This window comes from Phacochoerus africanus, chromosome 7 (assembly GCF_016906955.1).
Source record: "Phacochoerus africanus isolate WHEZ1 chromosome 7, ROS_Pafr_v1, whole genome shotgun sequence".
NCBI lineage: Eukaryota > Metazoa > Chordata > Mammalia > Artiodactyla > Suidae > Phacochoerus > Phacochoerus africanus.
The window spans coordinates 39,143,961-39,165,924 of NC_062550.1; the positions used below are offsets into that span (position 1 = coordinate 39,143,961).

Below are 21,964 nucleotides of genomic sequence, written 5' to 3' on the forward strand. Positions count from 1 at the left end.
TTCCACAGGTGGTCAGCCAGGTTTGGGGATCACTTCTTAAGGAGAGTAAACATACACAAAGAAAAAAAAAATCTTCCCTTGGGTAAAATTCAGAAGTTTATATGGGAAACTCAGCAGAATGGGCTAAGTGAAAGAAGCTTAAGAGAGGCCTTAAAAGCCAGAAGGGTTCTCCACAGTCATGAAGCAAGGAGGCATTGTACGGGAGTGAAAACTGTGCATTTCTGTGTGTTGAAGTGGCAGGCTTGAGCTGTGACTCTTTCAGCCACTCACTCAGGCCCGCAGACAAGATTTGCTCCTCACTGAGGCCCTGTCCAAGAAAGCCCTGAGTCTTTCTCCTCCTTTCTCCTGCAGGCTCCCAGCAGGACACTTCTGAAGAGTGAGTACGAGCATTTTGCAGTGGTAATGGTTCTCAGAGCCCAGTGCCTCTCACCTGGCTAGGGCTGCTCTTAACTTAGAAAATCCTGGAACACTTAGGATGAAAAGGCCGCGGAACAAAAGCAAACGCCCATCTCCCATCTCGCTGTCCTGTCCGTCCCGCATTGTTTTACTAAAGGTGACTTCCAGAAGATGCTAAATCTCTTCAAAAAAAAAACCCAAAACCAAAAAATAGTCACTGCGACTTCTTACTCCCTGGGTTAGACAGCATCGGGGTGCTTGTTCATGAGCCGTATTTATTCAGCTATTAGCCCAGCGTTTCAATTTTAGGGCAAAAGAGAACCAGACAGGGCCAAAAAGTCTTTTCATCCTTCGCCTGGGAATACCGGCCTCCTTACTCTGTAAATGTAACTGTTTTTCTGGATTAGATTTTAGTCTTTTTTTTTTTAAGCACTCCATATATTCGTTCCATTATTTAAAGTGGGCTTGGAGGAAGCGTGCCGCATCCTTCCGCCCTGTGCGTCTGCTTGTGTCCGTCTGAAGCAGGTCCCTTTCGGCTCTAGGGTCTCGGTCGCCAGGACGCGGGGTGGTGGGGAGGAGATGGGGGGGAAGAGTCCCCTGCCCCTCGTGCGACGCTGAGCGCCGGCGTCCGGGCCGCGGAGGCAGAGCCGGAGCGGTAAGAACTCGCCTGCACCTCGCGCCGCCAGCCGCGGAGTGGAGAAAGGAGGGAGGGGGTCGGAGGAGGGAAAGTGGGGCCGGGCGGGGGGTGCCTGGGAAGCCGGGCTGCGCTGACGTCACTGGGCGCGCGATTCGGGCTGGAGCGCTTTAAAAAACGAGCGTGCGAGCGGAGATGCTGCTCCACACCGAGCAGGCCGCCTGCAGCAGCAGCGCTCACGGCCCCTGCGGCGGCTGCAGCCAGGGTCGCTCCCGAGGCCCGCGTGGCGGCAGGGGCACGGCCGGGCCCCGCGGCGCTTCTCCTTGGCGCACTGCGCTGCAGGCGCCCGCGGCGTCGCAGAAGCCCGCCGAGCTGCGGCTGGCGCGCCACGGTCCGCCGCAAGCCCGACACTGACCTCCCACCGCGCCCCGCTCGCTGCCCCCCGCCCGGGCACCATGGACACCTCCTCGGTTGGCGTGCTCCTGTCCTTGCCCGTCCTGTTCCAGCTGGCGGCCGGAGTCGGCTCGCCAAGGCCCAGCGTGCTGCTGCGGGGGTGCCCCGCGCACTGTCAGTGCGAGCCGGACGGCAGGATGCTGCTCAGGGTGGACTGCTCTGACCTGGGGCTTTCGGAGCTGCCCTCCAACCTCAGCGTTTTCACCTCCTACCTGTAAGTGCGTCCCCCACTCCGCTCCCAAAAGGGGACAGAGGGAGGGAGGCTGGCCCTAGACCAGGCTGGGGGCTCCTCGGCTCCTGCCTGCTCTGGAGGGGGCGGGCGAGTTTGCAAAGGATGTCTTGGCCGGGACTGTTTGGGGCCCTGGAAAATGCACGTGTCTCGGGGTAGCACGCCTGCACTTTATGGGCCCGCAGAAAAACGGCTTCAAGTGCAACCCCGGGAAAGCGCCGGTGCGCTGCAGCTTTGCAGTCCAGCTTCAGGCAGGGCGCAGCGCGAATTTCTCCGATTGTAGACTTTTGCCTGCAAAATGGGCATTTGTGCCCCTGAGCCTGGAACCCAAGGACAGGCTGCCCAGTTGGCCCCTGCTCCAACCTCCCCTTCTTGCCCTGTCGTGTTTCAGGAAGAGATGGACTGTAAAAAGTTTCCCCGAAGGAGAACTCCAACTTGTCTAGCTCCAGAGGAACTTACTCTGCATCCCTTGCTCCAACGTGTGATGCAACCTTTTTTTACTCCTCTCTGTCTCTGTCTTTCTGCTTCTCTGTCTCTCTTTCTCTAATGAAGTGATTAAAATGTGGCAACCGCAAACCCCGATTAGAGCTGCCAGAACGTTATCTTTACCTTTGGCTGCCCGAGCCGCCCTTTGAAGTGCCCGCGGCCGCGGTGTAATCTTTAACCATCTCCTCCTCCTCCCAGAGAGGAAAGGGAAGTGGGCTGAAGGCGGTGGGGCGGGTAAACAGCGGCGCCAACACCCAAGTGGAGACTTGAAGCTCTCTGTCATCCCTCGGGGATCGTCCCACCCCTTTTCCCCCCACCACAGCCTCCAAAGCCCCAACCGTGGAGACGAGGCAGCGGCTCCTTTCGTAATTCTGTCTCTGGAAAATCCAGGCCCGGAGGGTAACAGGTGGTTGGGTGGATGAGGTGACCCAGGAAGAACCTGACTCTTGGGAACCGAGATAACGACTCTTTCTCCCTATGAAGGATCTGGGGCTCGCTTCCTTTGGGCAGAGAGACCAGGGGTCGGGGCCACTCGCGAAAAGGGGCGCTTGCGACCACAAGGTCATGCGTTTAGATTTTAACTAGAGGCCCTGTGGCGAGCCCACCCCAAACGCTCGCAATCCCAGTTTCGGCTTCTCTGATGTACCTTGGCAGGCGCTAGTTGGGATGTTTGTGAACTCAGCCGTTCCTCTGTTTAGTTGTTTTGTGGAGGGAAGAAACATGAAGAGGCTTGCACAACGCTTTACACCAGATAGTGATTCTTTTTCTCCAGACAGTGAGGAAGGGAAAAAAATTCTTTTATACTTGCTTTGATTTTGCTTTGAAAGAGAGGGATGATCCTACTAGATTTTAGTATTATAGATGGCAGTCCCCACCTCACCTACCAGAAGACTATTTGGGCTGCTTTCCTGATCTATTCCCCCACTAAGTTCCCCTTCAGTGGCACTTATTACATGGTGTCTGTGCTATTTTTTCAGTGATGGAAATCTGCTCCCCTAAGTGATCATTCTGTAAGAATTCACATTTCCTCCTCCTAAACAGCTGCCTGTATTACAAAGTCAGAGACTCACCCCTGATCTCTGTGTTTAACTGCTAAAGGCAGTGTCTCAAGAATCATGTGTTCTCCCGCATCGTGAATTTCTGAGAGCAGTTGGGCAGTTGCACTTCAGAACCTAGAACATTCTTCCTCCTCACCCTGAAGAAATTGGCCATAGACAAGGGAAGTGGTGCAGAGCCCCCAGACACTTCCCTAACTATTGAAATCATACCCTTGTTATAAAACTTGTTTAAGGATACAGAAAATAAATGTCAGGACTCTTTTGTCTCTCACTCAAAAGAACGAACATTTGTTAGGCTTCTGTTACTAAAAGTTGGCATAAAATATTGCTTCACATCGTTTCCCACATATCTCAAATTTATTTAACTGTGTCCTCCATGTACTCTGGAGATCTTTCTGCCACTGTTTTCTACCCATCATTTTAGATAACCCCTTGGAGTTAAGATACCATTAGGAAGTTAATTATCCTCTTTTTCTTGTGTTGTTTGATGACAGCCTGTATCCTGGACTAAGGGAACGTTTTCTCAGTGTCCTATAAAATATTAAACTCAGAGTGTCTATGAAAAGTGTCACGGTATATGTCAAATACTTGCATCTGATGATTAACGTTTCAGAAAATATGAGTGCTAAATATCGAAATTAGTCCTAAAGTCGATAACCAGACTGATTTTCTTCATGATGTGTGATTTCAGACTTTCGTCTCCTTCTAGAGGACAAAATTCCAGAGGCTACCGGGTGCCCTTCCTTGGTGGGTTGAGGGGTTTGAGGCTTTGGGAGTTTTGTTAGGACAACCTCAGAAGCTCTGTGCGAACATTAAGGGTAGATGGTGCCCTCTTTCGGTTACACCTAGAATTAACCATTGACCATTTTTCCTTCACTGTGCACTCATAACTTGAAAGAGAAATCTTTATTTACTCGTATTCAAAAAAGTAAGCATGTGTTTCACTGGTTTTCTTATTTCAAGAGATAACTTCCTTTTGCTCTTGAAAGGGAACACTAAGTTACAGCCCTGCTCCACTGGGGTCCAGTGGTAATTAAGCTGTGATGAGAAAGTTGCAGTGTGCAAAGGCTGATGTGAGTGAAGGGCCAGACTACTATCTTTTATTGTTTGTTGTAGGTTATCACCATTTCTTTGAGTCAAAATGTTATCTGCTAATCTTCCTCCCCTCCCCACAAAAGAACAAGCATTTCATTTTCTTCAAACAGATTGATGATGGTAAGTTCCAGCTGTACACATTTGGCAAATAGATTTGTCACAATCTGATAACTGGCTAGTCTACCTCGTAGGTAAAGAAAGTTTCCTTAATCTCTTCTGGAAGGCTAGGGCTATTTATATACAGTATTATAATCTTTCTTCCCCAGAAACAGCTAAATCTTAAGCCAGTCCAAACATTAACTCTCGTTTCTTACTGAACTGCATTCTCCAGTGGATCTGTAATTGGACCACTGAACATGCGTGGTAGAAACACTGGAAATTTTCAAACTTAATCTTCTCTGTCTCTTCCGGTGATTATGGGCTCTGATTTTACAACAGGGGCTAATAAAGCTCACTCAGCAGAAAATAAGGAACACACAAAGGTTAAGACATAAAAGCAGACAATAATTGTTTTCAATGTTTAATACATCTCAACCTACCAGTAGTGATCTGTCAGAAATAAACTAGTTCTAGCATCTAATCTTATTATTGTTTTAATGCATCACATGTGGACATTTTTGCTAACCGAGTCTTAAAAGTAAGCTCCCTGTACTACTTCGATGTGTCTGTCATCCAGTTAGTGTGGCACTGAAATAGAAAACTAAATCCTAATGAACACCCTACTATAGTTAACATACTTTTCTTTATTGATCTAGAACAGCCATTTTATTTTTAAACAAAAGCTGAGTTTTTCCTTGCTGTTGCTTAAAGGCAAGAATATTTCATCCACAGGCAAATTTGATGAACCAAAAGAACCAGGAGAGAGATTTTTTTTTTAATTTTACATAATTTCGTTACTTTTCCATATGTAACTTTGTAACGAAACTTAATTTTACACATAATTAGTAAAACTAATTTTAGTAAGAACCACTCAAAAACCTCAATCATAACTAGTTAAGGACAGCCCTGAGATGTCATATATGTGTCCTAAGCATTTCAGATACAGTTTTAAAATTAAAGAACATTTTTAGTATCTTCTTTGAAAATCATTTAATATCTTTCTACTTCCGTTCAAGCAAAGAAAACTACCTTAAATAAAGGAAAAATTTGCACTTTAGAGATGGTTACAAAGACTTAGCTGTTATAAGAGTCTTCAAGTTTAGGTCAATTGCAAAATTTACACAATTTGCTCTACAACCTACTTTCAAAATTCGTTTAAAATATAATCAGATCAATGACTTTTCTGCATTTTAATGAAGTTCTTTATTTTTCTTCAGGACCCCGGAATTTTCTTAGTAGTATTTTTGTTATGAGAGCAATTACTGAAACTAATTGATTGAATTTGTTTGAGTGACTTTTTTTTAAAGTAGTGGTTCTTATTCACACAATATTTTAGTGCAGATTTAGAATAAATGTTTTACTGAATATGTTCAACATGTTCATGGCAGAGTTTGTGTGACAATGAATTTTTACACCTAATAAGCATGATTTCCAATCAGATATTCAATCATTTTCTGTCTTTATGTGTTTTCTCTAAAGTAACGGAGTTCTGGCTGATCAGATCACGAATGAGTTAGAAGATTGTAATCAAAAACGACTTTTGTAGTTAAGTAAAATTGTATTTTAATAATGAAAGCATTTGCACTGGGATGTGCTTTTTAAAGTTCAGAAACCCAAAACTAGTCTATAATTTCTCAAAGTCAAGTTTTTAACTGAACTATTTGATTGTTTTTAATTTCCAAAACATGTAACTGTCAAAGGCATAGATATAACATCCAAGTCAACAATTAACTATCACAAAATTGAAGACATTGAAGAATATTTATAGTTTATAACTGATATATAATATCTACTTACTTACTTTAGTAAGTAAGTAGATATTATATATCTACTTACTTACTAATAATATCTACTTACTTAGTAAGTAGATATTATATATATTATATATAATATCTACTTACTTACTTTAGTAAGTAAGTAGATATTATATTTTATATTTCTTCTATTGAATTCAGGCATTTAAGTCACTTTATAGATTTAAGCATGTTTCCAATTAAACCAATCATATGCCATAAGACAGAAATGAAAAACAGTAGTGAGCTCTGCATTGAGCAACTTTGTGAAGTAATTCTTTTGGTTTTGTTCAGTTTTTTTAATATAAATTTAGAATAATGCTAAATGGCACATTTCCTTGTAAACACCCCACAAGTGGATATTTCTGGTAAATTGAATTCTTCATGAGAAGGCAAATTCCTTCCTATGAGATTCAGTCCTGTTGCAATGTTTGCCTTTATAGAGTCTCATTTTGTAGTAGAAAGATGAATCAGACGGGTGTTAGAGCCGCAACAAATATATTACTTACCGAAGAAAACAAGCTGATAATTTAGTCCGGTTGCTATTTTTGATGTCTTAGTAGAATTTCATTTGTTAAATTTTTACCCATGAGTTCCAACCTATTACAACTCTTCTATTCCCAGATCAGTCAGCTTCAAACCATAGTTTTATTCAGTCATTGTAGATGCCAACTATGTGCTCAGTTACACCCATGGAACTCATGCTCTATGGGAAAAGGAAAAATTGCATAGGCTTTGTGGTGGAATTTTTTTTTTTAAATTTTCTTAAATCAAAATTTAATTTTGTTCTGCATAGGTGACGTGGTAAGGAAGCAGACTCGTTCTTAAAAACTCTGGCATTTTCTCCCACCTCTTCCAGTTAATTTTCCTGTTACACAGATTGAACACAGTAGAAATGCCTTATTCAAAAGCACTATGTAGAAAAACATTGGTCATTTGATTTCAAAAAATGAAATAATGTTATCTAGTAGTAGTGCTGACGGCTAACAGGGTGTTCAAATTATAGGGTGACTTTTTTTTTTTTTTTTTTAATTTTCCTCTTTAGGACTGCATGTGGAATTTCCCAGGCTAGGGGTCAAATCAGAGCTACAACTGCTGGCCTACACCACAGCCACAGCAACACAGGATCCGAGCCTCCTCTGCAACCTATACCACATCTCACGGCACTGCCAGATCCTTAACCCACTGAGCGAGGCCAGGGATTGAACCCACATCCTCATGGTTACTTGTTGGATTAGTTTCCATTGTGCCATAACAGGAACTCCCAGCGTGACTATTTTAAAAAGATGCTTCATAAAGCAGGAGTCATTTCTTATAGCCTGTTCTGTGTTTAAGTCTGGGATTGGAGAAGCTGAAATTTACTTTGAAAGTATGCAAAGGAACTGACCCTCGTCCATGAAACCATCTTCCTTACAGTCAGATGGAGTAATTCTCCAGGAAGTAATGATGGGCTCTCTTTCCTTCAGGGCTTTTCTTCCTTACTAGACTTAATGAGCTCCACCAGGCTAGGAAATGTGCCACTTTATTTTCTAAGTGCCCATACCAGTGCCTGATACTTTAGAGATGTTCAGTAAATACTTGTAATGTTGAATTGAATAGAATTGGCTGAAATCCCAGTGGCTAAAAGGGCTCAGAGAAAGATAGATGAGAACTATTTGTCTGCAAGTAACAGAACAACGCAAGGCTACTGGTATCCCACAATTATGGCTTAGCCCTATTAGAAATAGTTAAATTATAGTTAGCTTAAATGATGCCATGAGTTGTTATTTTAACAAACACACCAGAATTTACATATCTAAATTACTTTATTATAATAACAATAATTATAATAACAACTGTCATTTTTATTGTTCTTCCTGAGTGCCAGGCATTTTGCTACATACTTTACTCAATCATATGGCTCACCACAACTTTTTGACACAGGTACTATTATCATTTCTATCTTGGAAGCATATTAGCTTATTCCAAAGATATTTCCACTGCTCAAAATTTGCGGGGCCTCCAGGAAATTATCTTCAGGCCTAATTTACCAGAAACAGTAGAAAAACCAGCCTTCTAAGGTTTAATTATATCTCATAGTAATTGTAATTGGTGCTGAAATATGTCAGCACATTTTTCTTCTTAGGAACACAATTTATAAAGCTCTAATTCCAGAAATACTTCTTCAAGGAATCCTGGGAAATAGAGTTTTTGGTTTTCAATAAATGAGAATAATATTATTTAGCTTAAGGCCAGTATTTTGAATTTAGTAGATACCTTTTCATATATCTATTTTCTTATTACCATCAAAACTGTTTTTCTTGTCTCCAAGTCAATGATAAATTGGGATACTGCCCAAGTGTTATAAAGAGTGATCAACTGACTAATAACTTCCAAGTTGAAAATAAAACTTGCTATAGTTCTCCTGTGGTGCAGCAGGTTAAGGATCGGGGGTTGTCACTGCAGCAGCTTGGGTCACTGCTATGGCTCGGCTTCCATCCCTGGCCTGGGAACTTCCCCATACCATGGGTACAGCCAAAAAACATATAAGTAAAAACAAATAAAACACATTTTCTTCCATGACCAGATCTATGTGTCAGGTAAAGTAGCTGAATTCTCTGGAATTATTTCTCAATTCGGAGAGACACAATCTTTCTTAATAGGCCGCCGATTTACTTTAAGTTTGCATTCGCCTTTAAAACTGATGAGATAAGATGAATTTGATTCAGAAGGGATAATTATTTCAACGTTTTTATCTACTTATTGATCTATCTGTAAGCTGTACATGGTTTAACACTTAAGCCAGGGATATACTTCTGCGTAAATTAGAAATCTGAATAAGTCAGAGAAAAGTCCCCTCCTTCAAACAAAGACGAACTTTTCCTGAACTATCCATTTAGTTTCTTCAGTCCTTCAGTTCATTTGCTGCTGTAAACCTATGTGTTAATCATTTATTGTATTACAAAGCCAACATGAAAAACCAATAGCTGACCAGTTAATTATAAAGCATATTCAGGGTAAAGAGCACCTCCTCAAGTAGGAACTCATGTTTAGAAAATTTAGGTTACACTGGGACATAGTCTCTAAAAGCTCTTACAACAGTACACACCACTCTAGTTTTCTGTCAACATTAATAATTTAAAATTATTGCAGCTATAAACTCCTATATATAAGATAAATAACAAGGTCCTACTGTATAGCACAGGGAACTATACTCAACATCTTTTAATAAACAATAATGGAAAAAACATAAAAAAGAACATATATATGTAAAAAAAAATATTCCGCCATCCCCGATTTTCAAGTGTCTCATTTGTAATGTATGCACGTTTTTTTTCCATGTTCATTTTATTCTTCTTGCCTTCAGAAGAAGTTTGATTTCATCTTCTAACAAAGACTGTGATGATCAAGGGGAAAGCAAGCCATCCACACACACACACACACACACACACACACACACTCCAACACACCAGTAAGAAACAGTTTCCTTTGTGCCACTTGCTCAGTGGAAATGATACATAACATTAACATGGCAGGGCTGTGGAGAGCCAGCCCTTTTAAGGGGAGAAACGGAGGAGCTGGCTGTGAAGGCACCTTCAGTTCGGTTCAGAAGCTGAAATGCAGAAGACAATTGTCCTGGCAATGGGAGCCCAACTCCAGCTGAGAACGCGTGCACCGAGCTGACCTTCCTCGTCAGCCTGCCAGCTGAGATTAAGCTTTCCTCAAGTGGTCCCTTGTTAGCCCAGCCTGTTCCCCAGTGTTGCTCATCTTTCACAACTGGAAGCCAAGTGTTTCAAACTGTTACTCAATTTTGCAGCCAAATTCCTTTATTTCCTCCATCTCCTTTTCTGCCTCTCTTTCTCTCTCTCTCTCTCTCTCTCTCACACACACACACACACACACACACACACACACACACACAGAGTGATGACTAATCTTACGTGCACACTTTCAAAAGTCTACACTAAGAGGAGACTCTAGGAATTTTTATGTTTCACTAAAAAACTAGTAAATATTTTTGTGTTTCTCTCTTTTTCTTGAAACCTTGATTAAGGAGAACGGGGACCTCTACAAAAGATGTCTCTTTGCAAAAATAACCTTCCTTTGATCAAAAAAGCCACAAAAGTGTACTTCTCGGGAAAGTTGAAAACCGCACATGATCTCAAGTGGAAAAAATATAAAAAATTTGCTGAATTTTTAACCTTAGTACATAACAAAGATATTATTTTAAAGTTGGTTGGTTAGTGTGGGCTGTGTTAGAACTTTCATTGTGTTGTGTTTGGGTTTACCCAATGTTATTTTAATGAGTTTATTGGTTCAACACACAAAACACGGCGTTGCCCTTGAAGTTCTTAGGTTATAAATTTTCTTGTGAGGCACTTACTTGAAGGAACTCTGTTACATAATCAATTGGTCTTTCAATCTATCAGCCCAAAAATAACCTTTCACTTTTTGTATACGTGTACAGTGAACATTATTTGGCTATAAAGACCCAATAAAAATTTCCATGGAAGGAGTCACATTCCTTAATCATCTCTTGTGTGTATATGTTAAGCCTTCCACCATAAATATTTCTTTCACAGTGTTGAATGAATCTACAGAATGAGTTTGGAGTCTTCTAGTGAAGACTGAAATGAGAAATCTTCCTCTTTATTTTCTCTCAATACTTCCTGCCCTGAAGGGACCCTTAGCAGGTATGCCTGCATTTGGCTATAAACCTATTCTGTAATTAGTGTAGCATCCACTGTCCAGTAGATAAAGCCTAGAGAAAAATGGCAAGAGATGTGGAAAGGATAAGTGGGGAAATGTGCCACAGGCAGAACAGAGAGACTGAGACCTCCACTAGGCACTCTGCCCCAGATGGTACCCTTCTCCTGTGTCTCTCCTCTTTTTTCTCCATCCCTCTCTTCCAGACAGTATCAGAGGAGGACTGGAAGGATGCATTTTCTTTTTTTGTTGTTTTTTGTTGTTGTTGTTTTTGTTGTGTTTTGTTTTATTTTGTTTTGTTTTTTGCCTTTTCTAGGGCCACTCCCACAGCATATGGAGGTTCCCAGGCTAGGGGTCTTTTCGGAGCTGTAGCCACAGCAACGTGGGACCCAAGCCGCGTCTGCAACCTACACCACAGCTCACAGCAACGCCAGATCCTTAACCCACTGAGCAAGGGCAGGGATCAAACCCACCACCTCATGGTTCCTAGTCAGATTCGTTAACCACTGCGCCATGACGGGAACGCCAGGATGCATTTTCTTTATCTCAGACACTCTCCCCCTCACCTAGGGCTTTAATCTACAAGATGAAGGGAAGTTTGGAAAGAAGGGTCTTTTTAAAGTTGGCAACTCTAAGTGCACCAAAACTGGAGTCTTTGATTTTAACTTGGAGCAGCCACATTACTATCCCTGTGGTGGGAGACTTTACCTCACTGCACCCCCCATTCCTCAGCAGCTGTTGTTCTCTGGAGCTCAGTGCAACAGAGTACAGGAGGAAGTTCAAGATCTTTTTTCATTGAGTCTTCAAGCTCGGGTAGCAAAAGGAAATCCTAGTTAAACCAGATTCTCCCAGGGTGTAAGCCTATCTCATTTGAAGATCTCCAAAGTTTTAGCAACATGATTAACTGACAGCAAAAATCCACTGTCTGTTTTCCAGCTGCTGGCTTTGCCCCCATAAAGTCCACTGCCTCAGGGTCTTGTAACACTTGTGAGAAGAGTTAGGTGGATATGGTCTGGTCCTGAGTGACTGGCTATTACATAGTAATTTGAAGCCCCCCTTGCCTTAGCTGTAGAAACTCCTCAGAACACGGCTAATTATATAATGGAAAAAGAAAGGCTGATTTTGATAGATTTATGTTAATTACAGTAAAACCAATTCGGAGCTTGAGCTAATAGCTAGCTACATCTAGAGTAAGTCCTACTGTTGAACTAAAGGGATAATCTTTTATCCACAAATTACCAGAATGACTAAGCTGTATACCTAAGGTCACATTACACAGTGCAAAACTGAAATTTAATCGTGATGGCTAGAGCATTACCCTAATTGCCCAAATAAACGGAATTAAAATCACTTAGATGGGTTGCAGAGCTCTTTGCTGAATCAAAAGCAATGCCTACCTGTAGGATTTAAAATAGAAGAGGCCTTGGAAATCACCTAATCCAACACCTTCATTTCCACAGATGATGCATTTCATGCTCCTAAAAGGTAAATGACAGGTCCCAAATCACATAGCTGACAAAGGTGGAACTGGAACCCAAGTCTCCCCAAAAGCACAGTTGAATGCTCCTTCTTGTCACCTTGTTGCTCCAATGCTAGGTGCTGAAGTCAATTCTAAAACTCCCAGTTACTTTTTTTTTTTAATTCAGTGAATTTTATTATACAACCATCATCACAACCTCATTTTAGAACATTTTCATCCTGACATCTGCTTTTCTAGATGTTGCCAAGTACCCTGTTGCTTAGGCGTGTTTTATGTTCTTCTTATCTAGGTATGTGCCTGAATCTTAACCTGATAAGATTTGGTCCCCTTGTAGATACAGATAAAGTGTCTCTCTATCACCTAAAAATCTGTAAGGCAGAAAGAAACAATCAAATTTGGTCTGAGGAATGAATAATCTCCCACATTTCAGTTCCTAGTCATTAAACATGTCTTTATGGTAATTTAAATTTCACTTGGGACCTTCATTTGACACAATTCATGCTGCCTTCATGTGTCTTGCCTCTTTTCCCTTTCTCCCTTAGCACCGAAACCGCATTAATTCAGGTTCTCCTCCCTTTTTACCTGGATAACTGTGGCAGTTTTCTATCTTGATCCACAGAGACACCTCCCCGCCAAGACACCTATACTGTCTGCCACCCCACAAGGTTGTCCAAGATGCAGCTTGGCTCCTGTCTCCCTTATAATCAGTCCTTTGGTGGTTTCCTATGGCTTTCATGGTAAAGTTGAACTCCTTAGTTTAACCTGCAGAATCACCTTCTCTTGCCTCATCCCCCACCCAGAAACCTGATTGCCAATTCCCGCCCCCTCCAGAGCCCCCCACCCCCACCCCACGTTCTCCTCTCTCCAGCCATATCATTCCACACCCTGTAGTTTCCATGTCTCGGGCCTCCAGGTGTTCACCTGTGTTGATCTCTGCTTGGAATGCCTCTCTTCTTTTTCATCTTGCCAATTTCTGTGACTCTTTCCATACTCTGTTCAAACATTACCTCCTCTGGAAAGCTTTCTGTGACCCACCCATCTTGGATGCTCCCACAGCTTTCTGAACCCACCTCTGTGACAGCCCTCACCACTCACGATCACCATACCTGATCTCATCTGTTTTCACTATCGGACTCTGTACCCCCCTTGAATTGTAGATATTCTTGGGCCAAAGGAAAAAGGAGTCTCCCTAGATTAAAACACTGATCACTATGTACCAACCATGATTTTCATGATGCTTTGCTGTCTTGGGGCCTTGCCTACCCGGGAGGGACTGCCTCCCCAGGGCGGTCTCATCTCTGGAGATAGCAGTGACTCCCCTGCAAATCGCCTTTTATGTGCAGACCAAGCAACCCAAAGCCCACACCTCCAACCACTTCATTTATCGGGCTTTTGCAGGACCCTGACACTCCAGGTCAATATTTCCTGCCCTAATCACCCCAGAGCCAGGTCCCAGACAACTCAGGGCAACCTACCCCCAGAACCTGCTGACGTCAATCAAACTAGCGATTCTAAGTCTGCTTATCCTGGCAGTTCCTTCCCACAGAAACCACCAAAAAAAGGCTCTTACCTGTGCTTTCTTTCCTCTCCTTCTTCTTCCTAACTGACCATCCATGGGGTCCCACTTGGCCGGATGTGCCCCCCTGCTCTTGGCAACTGTGAATAACAAACTGCCTTTTCACTGGCCGTCACCTTGTGCTCTATTGGCAATTCCATACCCGAATAACATGAAAACCTATATCTTCGAACACCCTGTGCCCTTGCATGCCTGTGCCCAGGCAACTTCAAAAGAGGTCCTGGCCAGGGCACCATTTTCTGTCTCTAGGGGACAGTCTCTTGTTCCCCTAAACTCTGTGTAAGACTTGCACCTTGTCCATGCCAAAGATAAAAGGAACCACCCTCGAGTTCCCTTAGGATCTGGCGTTGCCCCTGCTGTAGCTCTGGTTACAGCTGTAGCACGGGTGTGACCCCTGGCCCACTAACTTCCACATGCCATGGGCACAGCCAAAAAAAAAAAGGAGGGGCGCCACCGTATGTGTAACATAGAGTGAGATGAGTTGATATAATCTCTGATATAATCTTATGGTAACCAAGAGGTCCTACCCTCTAAACTCAGCAGACTGCATTGCTTATAAACTCCCAGGACAGGAAAAAAAATCAAAAAGTGTTTTAACCACTTTCACCCCTAGTTTCTCATTTGATTCTCATATAACAAGCAGTAAAATAGCTAAAAGCATCCCTACCTTAGAAATGAGAACATCCTTTGACAAAGCTCATGACCCTATCTCAAATAACCTTAGCAGGTTACTCTCAGTTTTCTCATCTATAAAATGGCAATAATAATGACATTTACCTCACAGGATTGTTGTGAAAATTGGTAAAATAATGCATAACTTTGCCTATTTCCTCTTATGTGGAGCATGCATTAAATTTTAGGTATTGGTCTTGTTGGTGATGATGTTACAGCTGCTCTAACACTAAATCCATGCTTTTCAAATATTGTGTTGCCTCTTGTTGTTATTCCCCAAAATAGCCAAATTAATTGCCTTAAAACTTCATAAGTATAAATGAAATTTTCATTAAACAAGGTTTTTTCCTGTTAAAAACAAGGAGAACCAGTGCCTCCTAGGTAAGAGAGTAGGGGAAGCTTGAAATAAGTAGGACATCACCTAGCACCTGCTCAAGTAAAAAGATTTTAACTTTCATCTCTGATCCTTGGTAGCAAACAGATTATAGATTCTGTGTATTGAATGAGGTTCCCTATTTTCACAAATCTGCACAAATCTCCAGGGTGGTGGCAATTTAGTGAACACTTTGTCGCGAGCTGGTGGCCCCAAGTTAGCAGTCCATCCTCAGACATGACTTAATGAAGGGCTCACCATTTGTGGTCCTGGGCTTGATTTGTTTTTATCTTCTGACTTTTAATCTCACCCATCCCCACGATTTTTCCTGAGTATATGGGAAAAATTCAATGTGGTAACTTCCTGGGCTTTTAGAAGCTCCCATCTCAGCGGCTGACTTGCCTCTAGCAGCAGGCAAGAGATGATGGATTTAGGGGACTAAGAGGAGATAGGAAACCCAATCTTTCTTCAGAACCAAAGATGCACTCAGGAGAAAAACAGGTTTTCAACAAAATGAAAATGGATTTCTTACATTGACACCTGAAAAAAGATTTCTACTCTAAGGGAAGAAAAAAAAATTGATGTAAGGAACAAGCTTATGTCTGTCTATCTGAAAATACACTCAAAAGAGTTGAAATGTCATGAGAATTTCAGTAGCTGTCCTTGGTAAAGAAGCAGTTGGTTCAGTGCAACTGCCAGAAGGATCTTTGCAGTCAGTGATGACAATGAGGCTAAAATGATTTCCTGGGGAATCATAGATACCAGTGACTTGAATCTGTGGATGGGGGAAGGGTTCAAAGTTAAATAGGGGGTCAGAGTACCACTCGGCTTGTATTTGAGCAGGAGGCCTCTGGAATTAGGCACGGTGATCCCCAGCAGAGAGGGAAGATGGGTGGGTGGTTATTGGACCAGACAGTCTTTTAACTCTGCGGGATGAGCCTGTGTCACCATCTCTACAGATTCTCAGCACCCCTCTGCCGAAGAAGCAAGCTGCTTTACCCATGACCAATGAAATCAAGAGCACAGGTCTAAAAAAGACAAGCTAAATCTCCCTTCTAGGAATACTTTTCCATCTTACTAAATGTGGAAAGATGATCCTGGAATTCTCAAGTGCCTACTGAATTACTAAAGTAGGAAGCTGATTTATTTTGCAGCCCAAAAGCCAAAACTGAAAGAGCTTTCAGACAGAAGTTCTGTGTTCTCCAGCATCACAGATTGACAAAGTGGAATCAACCAGCCCAGCTTTGTTAAGCAGTTTAAATAATCACTACACCAGGGGGGATCAGCAGACAACGAAAATAAAGCGTCAAATGAAGTGTCGGAAAGGGTCTGTCTCATACGCCAAGCAAAGTCCTTTAGGTGGGGAGAGGGGTGAGAGGGAAGGGACAGAGCAGACTGTGGCAAATAGGGAAAGAATTTTAAAAGAGCAAGAGAGACTCAAAGGTGAGGTGAACTGCGGGGCTGGCTCACTGAAAGCCTTCAAGGATACACACACACACACACACACACACGCACACACACACAGAGGCATGTCTGCATTTACACAATGGAAACTCATTTCAGAAACAACCTCAAAATCTGGAAACACAAGTATCTACTTTATCTATAGGAAAGTAAGACCACTGGCACACTGCTAGGAGCTGGGACATCATCCACATTACGGTGCAGCAAAACAAACACAAACCAAAACACTCAGAGGAGCAGTGCTCTAGACTAGAAGTCTAGATCCGTGGTTCTCCAGCTTGCCTGCAGCTCAGCTCCATCTGGGACCTGAGAGTGACCATCTCGAGGCCCAGATCACATACCGAAGCAACGAAATCAGAATCTCTGGGGGAAGAAGCCACCCATCAGAATGATTTGTTATTCCCCAAGGCACATTCAACATGCAGTCAGGTTTGGAGGACCCCTGGACGAGGTCCAGCTACCCCTCTCATCAGCCACAGAATCTCGGTAAGAGGCGGCACCTCCCTGCCTCAGTGTTCGCATCTGTAAAGGAAAAGAAGTGAGCACATGCTCTGAGATCTCTCCTAACGCAATCATTCTATGAGTCCATCAGCTTGACATGTGTGGGTATTGTACTAGGGCAGGTGTGGCAGGATTTCAGAAAATGGGAGGTTTCTACACACCCGCAGTCAAAGCCATTTTGTGCAGCAAATCTGGGAGCATTGTTTACTCTCCTCAGTGAGCATTACTTAAAATGACTTTATTTGTTTTACAGTTTAGAGGGCCTCTGTAGGTAGCCTCAGGAGCCCATTCATTTCATTAACATTAAATCAACAAGCAGACCTTCTTTCTGCCTCTCTCAAGCAGGATTAATGGATTTTGGCATGATTTGTGCATCTAGCAGCAAAACCTCGTGCTGAGAAAGCTAGCAGGCTTGACTAATTCCCAGCAGTGCTAACTTCATAAACTTACTTTAAGCTTTTAACTTTGACTGAAGATTAAAGGTAATGACTTCACGCTGTTACATTCGAATGCATGATACTCAAGAGGCATAAAAAAACCTATACAACATGACAAGCTGTTTGATAAATTAACATTATATATGTTTGCAGGTGTGCATATATATATATATAAAAGTATGATTTTTATGCTTATGAAAGTATTCAATTATGTGTATGTAAAAAAGGATCTTTTAAAACTCTAAGATTCATGCAATAATCATTATGCCAAATAGGGTATTGACAGGTGCTTATGTAAAGTGTAAGCATGAGAACCTATAGTTAAAATATCGTATATATGCTAATAAAAGGCCCGGTGTTTTGCATAGCTGTAACATGATGGACTGTTGAATATGAATAATTTTCTAAGAAGCAAAAGGATTCTACCCTCTGAGACCAGTTATCACCTAGAAAGAATCTTCCATATGACCATGCTTGTCCTTTTCTTCTTCCAGACAGTCTTAAATTCAAAATTCAGAGAAGTCTACATAAAGAAGGGAGAGAAAAGGGAAAAATACCATATTTCCAGCCCATCTGACAAGACTACATAAAAAGCTTTTGATCAAAGGGTCTTAAGTACACTTTACTGGTGTGACAAACAACATTTTTATCCCTTTATTAGATTTATTTTCTTCTGAAAACTGCAGTGACCAGGGTATGGTTTGTGAAAGAAAGCTGGCAGGGTTGTGTTCTTTGATTCCTAATTAACACCTTCAGTCTCAAAAGAGAACCAACAGAAATACCATAAAATGTTGCAGCTGCATTGTGATTCCGCTTGGTTGGTTTGCTAAAAGTCGGCTGGGCATTGGCAGCTGCAATAAAGAGAAAGCTCAATGGATGTTTTGTATTGTGCCCACTGAAGTGAAAGAAGGCAACCATTTTAATTTTCAAATGGGCAGCTGCAGAGGGAGGTTTAAATGGAGCTAAATACAAGATTTACTGTTAATTTAGAGTAAATAAACAAAGAAAATAAAACCTAACTTTCAAGTTTTTACAGTCACGTAGAAATTTTAGTGAGACATTGCAAAGGACAATAATTGTGGAGCTTTTTAGCTACTGATTGGGGAATTTGGCAGCAAGGAATCACATTCATTATGAAAATCAAAAATAGGCTCTTGGAAAGAGCTGAGTAAGCCAAAGCTTTAGAAATTGACATTTCCACTTTGAGAGGTAAAGGTCTACCCTTCCTGTCTTTGGTAATGTAACTCCCTTAGCCTCACTTTATTGAAACCCTAAAATTCGTTCAGATCAGAAATAAGATGCAGGCACTACCACCACCCCCACCTCACTTTTTTTAAGAGCATGGAGTTGAAATTTGCCTTGGGTAGGGGAATAAAGGAGGCATTTAACTCCGGTCAGATAAATCTCACTCACATTCAAAAATGCAATTAAGGAAATATGTAAATCTAGATGTTTCATCAAATGCTAGCTAAGGGGTGACTAGTTCTTTTCGAACACAATGACTGAACTAAAGAACTTTAGTGTCTGTGTAAGGACCATTGTCCAAGCTGCAGTCCCTGTTGGAAACAGAGTCCGGCCTGGCCGTGGGAAATACCTACATATTTGACACAGGCCCTATTTCTGAGAGAAAGGGGATGGAAGAGAAAGTATGGCGATTTTACTGTTGCATTCTAATCAGCCATGATCTGCCTAATTTGCTTTGATCAGGAAGATAAACTAATTTTTCTATGGGCTGGATAAAAGTAATTAGCAAGCCAAAGCTTTCATGTTATTTCAAAAGAGCTAAAGCAAAGAGGATCAGAAATTGTAATGGTGGGAGCTAAATACATCTTTTCGGCTCATCTGAGAGCATTGTTAATTCAAAATAGGATGCTGACACAGAAGAGAAACTCCGGCTAAAGATGGTTTCATGGGCTGCACTACCATTGTAAATCCTGGGATCTATAATGCTATGTAACTAAACAGAATTACAAAGGGTGATTTATAATTGGCATTGGTCATAGAGCCCTGTTCTTTTCGGGGAGACCTTTACCTTCACGTGAAAAGGTACAATTATTGCCTCGTCCTAAAAAACACTGTTGGTTTTTCCAACAGCTTTGCATTGAAGTTGTTATATTTAAGTGGTTGGGGTAGTTGGATGTGTTTATTTGAACCCTCCATCGCTGCGCCTCTAAAGCACACAGACACAGCCAGCCTGGGATTCTACAATCCTGGATATACTAGAGATCAAACTGAAAACGCTAATCAGGAACCTGACTCCCCAGATGCTTAAGTTTCACAGCCTGGTTCACCTGTTTTTGTGCCAGTTACCAACTTAAGTAATGCCGCGTCCTCGTCTGTTTGTTCTGAATACCCAAACACATGTAGTTATTAGATAAGAAGGAAAGCATTGAGAATATAGGATTTTGTTTCTTAAAAAAAAAAAAATCCACTATTTAGTGTTCCTTTTTTTCTTGTTGATATGACCTTTGCATTACTTCCTTTTCCAAGCTGTTGTACAAGATATGGTATCTGTAACCCTACTGTAAATTTAGTTGCTTTTTTGGCTACTAATCTCCTTTGTTAAGGTTCTTAGATACCAAAGGGTGCAATTCATGTCAAACTCAATGTGCCTAATAAAATAAGTAGATCTTTTAAAAGGATCTCTCAGAGGTTGGAGCACATCAAGTTTCAAAGTTATATAGAAACTGACGTAGAATCATTCCAAAGGAGACTAAAAAATAAGGGCACTATTCTACTTTGTTTTTAAAATTACTTAAAATCATTTGATTTCTTGTTCCTCATGTCTTCGCCTTCATTTGGACAGCTATTGTCCACAAGCATTTTAATTCTCGTATCATTGTCCTAAACGTTCTTAGTAATAGCAGTGTTTAAAAATGCAAATAAGTCTGTTTTCACTTTTTGGCTAAATTGGTGTAAGGTCTAGAAAAGATGGTAACTAGTAGGACTAAGACGTCAATCTATGGTGTGGAGGAGATCTTAATAGAGTCAACTTCATACTCCTCCACAGTCATTCATTCATTCATTCACAAAAATTAATATTCATTGAGTGCCTTTTCTGTGTGCTAAATGCTAAGCGTATGGCAGTGCCCAAGATGGGCACAATCCCTACCTTTGCAGAGGAGACAGACATTAAGAACATGCTTATTTAAACTGTTATATATAGGATGGAGAAACAACAATGTCCTGTAGAGAACGATGTTGAGCTATATTCAATATCTGAAAAACCATAATGGAAAAGAAGATGAAGAAGAACACACATATATATATATTTATATATGTACACATAAAACTGAATCACCTTGCCATACAGCAGAAACTAACACAACATTGTAAGGCAACTATAGTTCAATCAAATAAAAAATTGTTTAAAAGAAAATGCTTATTTAAATGTATGTTATTAGGGAGTTCCTATTGTGGCACAGCAGAAATGAATCCGACTAGTATCCATGAGGCAGGTTTGATTCCTGGCCTCGCTCAGTGCGTCAGGGATCTGGCGTTGCTGTGAGCTGTGGTGTAGGTCACAGACACGGCTCAGATCCCAAGTTGCTGTGGCTGTGGTGAAGGCCAGCAGCTGCGTCTCCCATTGGACGCCTAGCCTGGGGACTTCCAAATGCCTCGGGTGCGGTCCTAAAAAAATAAATAAATAAATGTATGTTATTAAGATTATGAAAGCACTCTGATACAGAATGGGAGTGCACAAAGAGAGAAACTGCCCAGTCTTAGTAGTCAGAGAAGACTTCCATTAGGAAGTGACATTTAATCTGAGACTTGGAAGACCAGGTGGAGTTGGCCAGAAGGAGAGCAAAGGAGCATTCTAGACAGATGTTCCTGTTTCAGTCTGAGCACTAGCTGAGCTCTCTTCTAGCATTCTGAAACTGTTAACATCAAATCATGATGCCAAGGACCTTGTACTCGAGAGGTATTAATATAGTTACCCCTAGGGGGCAGGGTCCTCCTCTGAGATCTGACCTATCATTGCTGGGAACCCTTTCCTAGAAATACATCACAAAGATCTGTATGGCAAAGGGCTTAATAGTTGCATTCTGGTTTCATACCTTCTGCTTTACTAGCTTATAGTTTTACCAGGCATCGGAATTCATTTTCTGTTCATCTGAAACACAATTATGAACTCGTTTATTTGCACCTCTAATAATAACCTGAAAAGAGGAGGTGGTAGCATGTATGGACCTGTATGTTTTTCCTGGATTCAATGGGAAGCCAAGAAGTAGAAGGCAAGATTTTCCCTCTCTCCTTCTCTCATTCACAGTAAACTCTTCAATTTTTTTGTTCACAAGGGGGAGCTGGTCAGACCTAAGCATGCTCATGCATTCATCCTTTCAGTTATCCACCTAACATGTACGGGGCACTTTCGGTCAGGCAGGTCCCAGACTAAGCCCAAGAAACAGAGATACATTAAGGAACAGCCTCTACTCGCTGGAGTTCGAGATTTGGTTGAGGAAGACGGACAGGTCAACCAAAGCAAGAGAGTAGTTAAGAGCCTCATGCTGCAGTCAGAGGCTCTTTGTTGG

The 21,964-nt window shown here is 41.8% G+C and overlaps 1 protein-coding gene across 1 annotated transcript in view; it reads left to right on the plus strand.

Annotated features, from left to right (window-relative positions):
• The first annotated feature begins 1,214 nt into the window (after positions 1 to 1,214).
• The window catches only part of LGR5 (leucine rich repeat containing G protein-coupled receptor 5), a 132,225-nt gene continuing 111,475 nt past the window's right edge, over positions 1,215 to 21,964 (plus strand). Inside the window, exon 1 of the mRNA XM_047787200.1 lies at positions 1,215 to 1,697. Within this exon, the coding sequence (XP_047643156.1) occupies positions 1,486 to 1,697 (212 nt within the window). The 5' untranslated portion in view covers positions 1,215 to 1,485. The remainder of the gene's footprint in view (positions 1,698 to 21,964) is intronic.